Source organism: Glycine max, chromosome 12, assembly GCF_000004515.6.
Source record: "Glycine max cultivar Williams 82 chromosome 12, Glycine_max_v4.0, whole genome shotgun sequence".
NCBI lineage: Eukaryota > Viridiplantae > Streptophyta > Magnoliopsida > Fabales > Fabaceae > Glycine > Glycine max.
In genome coordinates, this window is record NC_038248.2 from 7,762,244 (window position 1) to 7,769,506 (window position 7,263).

The 7,263-nt window shown below is 30.2% G+C and overlaps 1 protein-coding gene across 1 annotated transcript; it reads right to left on the reverse strand.

Moving 5' to 3' along the window:
* Positions 1–4,133: 4,133 nt before the first annotated feature.
* On the reverse strand, positions 4,134–6,919 carry ALMT23 (aluminum-activated malate transporter family protein). The gene is made up of 6 exons (XM_003539803.4): positions 6,567–6,919; positions 6,207–6,347; positions 5,749–6,021; positions 5,494–5,624; positions 5,249–5,392; positions 4,134–4,817 (listed from the first exon to the last, which is right to left on the reverse strand). Exons 1-6 carry the CDS (start codon positions 6,838–6,840, stop codon positions 4,335–4,337), a joined length of 1,446 nt encoding a protein of 481 aa, XP_003539851.1. The 5' UTR covers positions 6,841–6,919; the 3' UTR covers positions 4,134–4,334.
* Between the last annotated feature and the right edge of the window lie 344 nt (positions 6,920–7,263).

The following is a 7,263-nucleotide window of genomic DNA, read 5'->3' on the forward strand; positions in this document are numbered from 1 at the left end:
GACAGCCCCCTCAAGACATTCCGTGGTAAACTGCATGGTATTGTGCTCAGGTACAGGAACATCAGGTCAAACCAATTATTATGATTTAGTTAAGGAAAAAGACCGGAATAAGAATGTAATTCTGTGTTTTATTTATACATTAAAGCTGTATATATAGATATGTTTCACATTGCTGCAACCAATCATTGGCCAGCCGTACAAGTGCTAACGGAGTTCTGGTAAAAAAATCCTAATCGGAGGTCCCATAACACATTCGTACAATTATAGAATAATTCCTTGAGATAGTAAAATTTATTTTAAAGGAGATATATCTCAACAAATATTTTTCATATCCGCAAATATGAGAATTATACTTCTGATCACATATCTAAAGAACAATTATGTGTCAACCATGTTAATGTTAGTGGTTTCATTCTCATCTCGCTTCATTTTAATATTACTTTTAAATCTTGCAGTTTGTAATAATCTAATTCCGGGTCCTAGTTTTTTCTTTTTTAATAATCCAACAGTGTCGGGAATTCATTGTAAAAAAAAAAAAAAATCTTCTGCTCCCAGCCCTTTAACACTAATCTAATATGATTTATATCGATCATTTTTAAAGACACCAAATGTTATTTTATTCGACTTACTAAAATTGATTGGATATATATTAACATTGTTTAACTATAGCTATTAGTGCAATTATCTTCTACTTACTAATAATAAAAATTCAGGACTCAACTCATATAAGTTGTTACATTATATAAACTATTTAATTAACAACAACAATTGATACACATGATAATGACAATTGATACACATGATAATGATTTGTGTCTTTTATCTGACTGATAAAAAATAACTAATATTTGGATATAAAATAAATTGGGAGAAAAATATCCGACGAGTAAACAAATTGACTAGATTCTAGATATGATAAGCGTAGGAGATTATTTATGAACAAGGGATATCTGCTATAACAAATCAAAGAAGCTCATAATAATTTCTTCACTTTCGATTGCAAATAAAGAACTTTTGTTTCTCAGTTTTCAAAACTCGTAGCAGTAGAAGAAGTATAGTATAGCAGTGGAGGACACCTCAGAGTCCACTTTTTGTCTTACACTGTTTCTGCTTTTTTCGCACTTTAGCATGTTCAATCTGTGGTCACTATGGAGTCTGAACGCACTTTGTATTTAAAAATAGAATTGAAAATTTAGTCATAACATAACATGAATCCTCACTGATCCTTCCTTTTTTACAAAACAACTGTCCTCATTGACTGGTGATGACTAAAGTGACCAGCTATATTTTGTTTCTCTATAAATCATTAGGCAAAAAGTCTCAAAATCTCTGGTATAAAATCTTTCAAATTTTGTTAAAATTTCAAGTTCTGAACCTTTAAAATTAATTCTTATTCTCAAATTCTTCTAATTGTTTGAAGAATTAATAATAAAGATTCGAGGGTTGTATGTAAATAGAAAGCGAACAAATGACTAAATTATAAACTTAAAAATTTAATGTACTAAATTTGAATATATAAAATTTATTAAACTACTGAGATAGCATAAACAAATATAATGAAGCCATATAATTTTATTTAGGAGCCACACTAATAATAATATCGTATAAAAAAAAGTTGTTGTGCTAAGATTCTCAGCTGATAGATGTCTGTATGCTTAATTTAAATTAGAACTTCACTTTGTTTTGTATTTATTTTTATTTTTTATTTCTACCTTTTATATTGTTCATCATTTAAATATTATTTTTAATATTTTTAATTTTTTCAATGATTAATTTTATAAATTTTCTAAACAAATAATTACCTAATTATATAAAATTTATTTAATAAAAATATAAATATTGTTTCTTGTATTAATCTTAAATGGGAAAATAAACATATAAATCAGTACAATATATTTCAAGTACTAATCTTTATTTATTAATAAACTTATTTATAATTTAAGGTCTGATTTATTAAATTGAGATATTTAAAAGTTGATTAAACTAATTATACATGTCTCTGAGTTTGCCTAGCCATCAAGTTGGGAAGTAATTATGCTTGTGATATCATTTTAAAATATAGAAAAGTAAAATAATTTGAAAAATCAATTTATATTAGCTTCATTTAAACTGAAAAGGATGTTCTATTTAAGCTATATGCCATACCTATATATAAAATTACCTTAAGACGTATGTAGTTATTCTGATAATCATTAATTAATGATAAATCATTTTTCATATTATTTTGGTCTCTCTAATTTTAAAATGTATTTTTTTTGTTTTAAATGTTGTCTAAATCATTTTTACACTTATATAAAGAGTTATTTAAAGTATTTTAAGGAAAAAAATAATATATTTTAAATTTAGAGGAACCAAAAAATATTTTAAAAATAGAGAAATGAAAATCATACCAATTTTTTTAAACAGATTAGAATTGAACTTCAATCATTTTAGAGGATATATATATATATATATATATATATATATATATATATATATATATATATATATATATATATATATATATATATATATATATATATATACTCCGGTGAAAGGTGAGGAACTCTATTACTAGCAACTAGAAAGTGATACGTGTGTGCGCATATCTTCACGTGTAAATACTGTGTCTGGATACATGTACTAGTCTTTTTCAGTTTTTCGTAATGTATATGTCAGTGCCTCTTTTTTGTCAAATAATTATTTTTTCCATCTATAGTTGAATTATTTTGTCTCATATTTAAATGTTATTGAGATACCGGATAAAAAGGAGAGAAAAAAAGAGGTATGATCTAGAGCTAGTTATAGAAGTTCTATGAGAGTTGGAGAATTATTGATCTATTTCCAGAAAAATAAATTGCGAAAATAAATAGTTCAAGTAGTATTTTTTAGGGTAGTGTATGATTGGAGTTATAATTTCAATTGATAGAAGTACATAGGCCAGAAAATAATTGTATGCTTTTATATTTTATTTTTGAATGGTTTATAAAATTTGCTGCAGATATTTTTGAAGAGTCTAGAATATTCCTTTTTTTATGATGCACCATTATATAGAGCCTTGGATAATGTTTGATGAATAATGGCCACAACTATGCAGGTAATGAAAAATCATCAGCACCATAACTAATTGACTAGATAACCACCTATGTGCTTGGGGTATAAAGGGAGTTTATATCCATAAGAAAAGTAAATATTGTGAGGTTTATTTTTAGTAGGGAAATTTAACAGAACAGGTATTACCATATTAGCAGTATAATGCATATATATGATATGACACTCTATATATTGGTTGATGAAAGCAAATTATCATTTCATTCAATTAATGGGCCGGTGAAAAGCATCAACCCACTAAGGTGACTCCACTTTCTTTTCCACCTGAGAAGAGGTAACAAGACATGTGCCATACATACTCTTGAGTCATGACCATACCTATGTGCATGTAGGCAGAATTAAAATAATCATCCCGGGTTTCAGAGGGAATAATCATGATAAGTGCTTGATTAATGAAATCAAGTTTTTAATTATGATAGCTTGACCCAAAGGGGTTTCCATGGTTATCACGTTCCGTACATTGCACTTGTGTGTGTTTATATTGACCACTCACGACATGGAGAAATTGACAGGCATGTGATTTACAAAAACCATATTGGTATTAATTGCTGGTTATTCACACTCTTGCTTAAAATGTTCTGATCATTGCTGCATAGTAGCATTAGTAAGTAGTTGCCAAGTTGAATTAAGCTGCCTAGCTTATTTATGTTTTGAGTTCTAGCATCACACGTTCAGCATTTAATCTAGCTACTTTTGATCTAGTTAAGTAACCTAATCAAAAAAATTTGGTACCAAAGTTTGTACTAGAGTCAACTAAAACTACCATAGACAACTTGTAATAACAACTTTGGAATGTAAACTCGAAATCATCAGTTAAACTAGAACAATTTTATACCAGTTAATCCTAGTGTTTGGTGATAACTAACTCAAATTTAAACTGGTGATACTTTGGTTCTTCATTTGCACTTGTTAATATTGTCTGTTCTAAGCAAAAGGAGATTTGGACAAAACAATAAATTAAAATGGAGAGTCTTTAACATTTTCCGATTCAGAGTACAAAAAATACCTTAACATGATGTTAGAGCCACACAAGAAAACTAAAATGACAAATGATCCTCACTAATCAATTGAAATTGACTCAGAAATACAAATTTGACATTATTAATGTACTTATGATACCCCTCACGGTCTAGACAACATAAGGGTATGCCTTCCGAATACTCAATAATATGGTGTAATACAATATTATTTTTTTGTTAGCAATGATATATAATATTATTACAATCCTTTACGTCTATCAATTGTCAAACTCTGTTCGATTTTTCACTATCTGACACAGCTAGCGCTGAGTCCTCAATTAGAATAACGAGTTGGAGGCTATCAGTCTTGGGACCCGGTTCAACACATTCACAGTGTGGAGATGATTGTGATGGTTGTTGCGCTTTTGTTGAGGATTTATCTGTATCTACAACTTCAAAATGTGTGAGGGTTGCAAGATTATTAACTGAATCTGCTATTTTTTCCGTGAATTCGACTATATCAATCAGTAGTGAAGCCACTGTTGCAGCTGGTATGAGTGATAAAAGGTCTGTTTCTTTCCATGAACTTGATTGGAGCAATGTCTTGAGGCTCTTCACTGCAGCTTTTGCGTTTGCAACATGTGTGTCTGAAGATGATGGCATGGTCATTGTTCTGATTGATGATCCTAGTTCCTTAAAGGCCTGGCTAGCTTCCAAACACATTTCTGAGCATTGCTCTTGGATGGTGGAACGCATTTCTTGGGACCCCTACAAAAGTTGCCATAAGTAAAAACATTGTCAATATATATGTAATCATAAACCATATGTAATAAAGTTTATATTCCAATACATGCAAACTCATTTGGTTGTATGATTAGAACTACAATAGTTGAAATGTCAATTATTTATTCATTTTTGTCCCTGTAAAAAGAGAAATTATTGTATGGTCTAGAATTATTATTGTTCTAATTAATCACCACGTGATATGTAACGGAATATTATTATTGACTCTTTCTTGTAGATTGAAAACTTCAGTTATAGTCACCTGAAGATTGATGGAAACTTCACTATATATAAACATATGGTAGGGTGAAACTGTATAATAATTTCTCGTATTCATACAAGTTAATACTATTCAATAATATTTTACTTGGACGTAGGATGTTAAAAGATATATTAATTAGATTCATGATGTATACTTGGATATCAGAGTTGATGTGTGCATCTAGAGCTTCCATTCGATATGCACATTGGCGAGAAAGAGCACCAACTTTGAGGTATAGGTCCCAAGGATGACGAAATCTAAACTTGCCATGACCTGGCTCCCATTTTGCAAAATTGGCCTGCACAATAAATAAATTAAACTAAATGAGACATGTGCATGAGATTTTCATTTACCTGAACAAGTATGATATATATATATATATATATAAAGCACACTCACCAGAGAGTCATCAACACTTTTGGAATTGAGAACCGTTTTATAGCCTTCTAAAAACGACTTGTCTTTAGAATCTCCTTTGTTGTCTTCAGATTCTCCTTCTTTTGACATCGTGAAGTATACACGTACAAAAGCTGTAAAAAATATAACAAGTTATGAGTACTTAAGGTAAGTTTTCCATTTTCTTGTTATAAAGATAGCACTATCTAGTAATTATTTAGAACTTTATCCGTGCAATTATTTTCTATTAAATCTAACCTTCCAAGAAATAGCCAAGTATTTCCAACTTGTGAGCAATGGAATAGTGGAATTCTTCACCAGCCCACACAGGGCAAACAAAAATGGAAATCATCACACAAGCAGAACCCCCTATGAATATGGTTGATAGCCTCTTGTGTGCCATTTCCAACACTTCAACCTCTCGAAAACCAGACACGGATATCAAAGAGAATGTCAAGATGAATATAAGCATCCCATAGTCATATCTTGCTTTCACTTTCGGAAAAAACCTTATGAATGATGCTATGGCAGCTGCAAAAATAAGCAAAACACAAAACAATGATCAAAACCATTACAAAATCAACAATGATTGATTGAAGATAGCTAGTCCAACAGCTTTTTTTCTTTTGGTCTTTTTCTTTTCTTAAAATATTATTATCATTATCATTATTAATTATTTACTTTATTTGTTTGGTATATAACTTTCTTTTTTTTACCTTGCACGAAGACAAACGCTCCAATCAATATAGGTTCCCCTGTTGCACCCGATAGGCTAGCTAAGTAATGAGCCCCAACACCAAGAGCACCAGCAGCCAATGTTGCAATTGTCCTATTCAAACCTTTTCCTAGAGTGGCTCCTAAAAATGTGTCATATACATACATATATTAGTTAGCTAATTAGTTCAACAAATGAATAAATAAACAAAGCCAAATATGGGTTGGTATACATACATACATATATATATATATATATATATATATATATATATATATATATATATATATATATATATATATATATATATATATATATATGATCATTGATTAAAATATATGCACAAATTAATTAAACTTACCGACTGTATACTCAAAAACCACCACTACAGTCATCACAGCCCACATTGCTGAAAGACCAAAATTCTCATATAGTGGTTGATAGTAGTAGAATAGAGAAACCAGTGAGATTGCAAGTCCTACTTTTAGTGAATGAATCACTTTTCTAGGATCATCTTGTGCTATCTCCTTTGTTAACCTACAAATGCTCAACACCTTCCCCTTAACAACTTTTGGCAAGGCCAATACTCGACCTAGCACCCCTGCTTTCTCCTGGTTTGTGTTTGGAGATGCCATCTCTCTCTCTTGAAATGAAAAAATAATAGTGGCACAAGAGATAGATATGATGCTGTTGTTGCTTAATTAGGTTCCTACACTAGCCACCTTCGATGTTTATTTATAGAGTGAGGGGGGCAAGAAAAAGCACTTGATTCAAGACTTATGAGAATAATATTTTGCTGCAATAAACATTAGTTAGTGCGCCTAATTTGTACGGTGAGAGTACAAAGACATATCCACTTACAAAAATGGGTTTGAAGTTTGAACTCTCTAAAAGGTCGTGGAAAAAAAAAGGTAGGAGTATTAATTGACATAGACCCTTAATGAAGAAATTAAATAAAATAGATTGGTGCTATGCGACAAAAATAGACAATAATGGTGCATTTTAGACGTGTGTGGATTGTGTTACATATTGATATTGCAAGTAGCCCACAAGCTTTG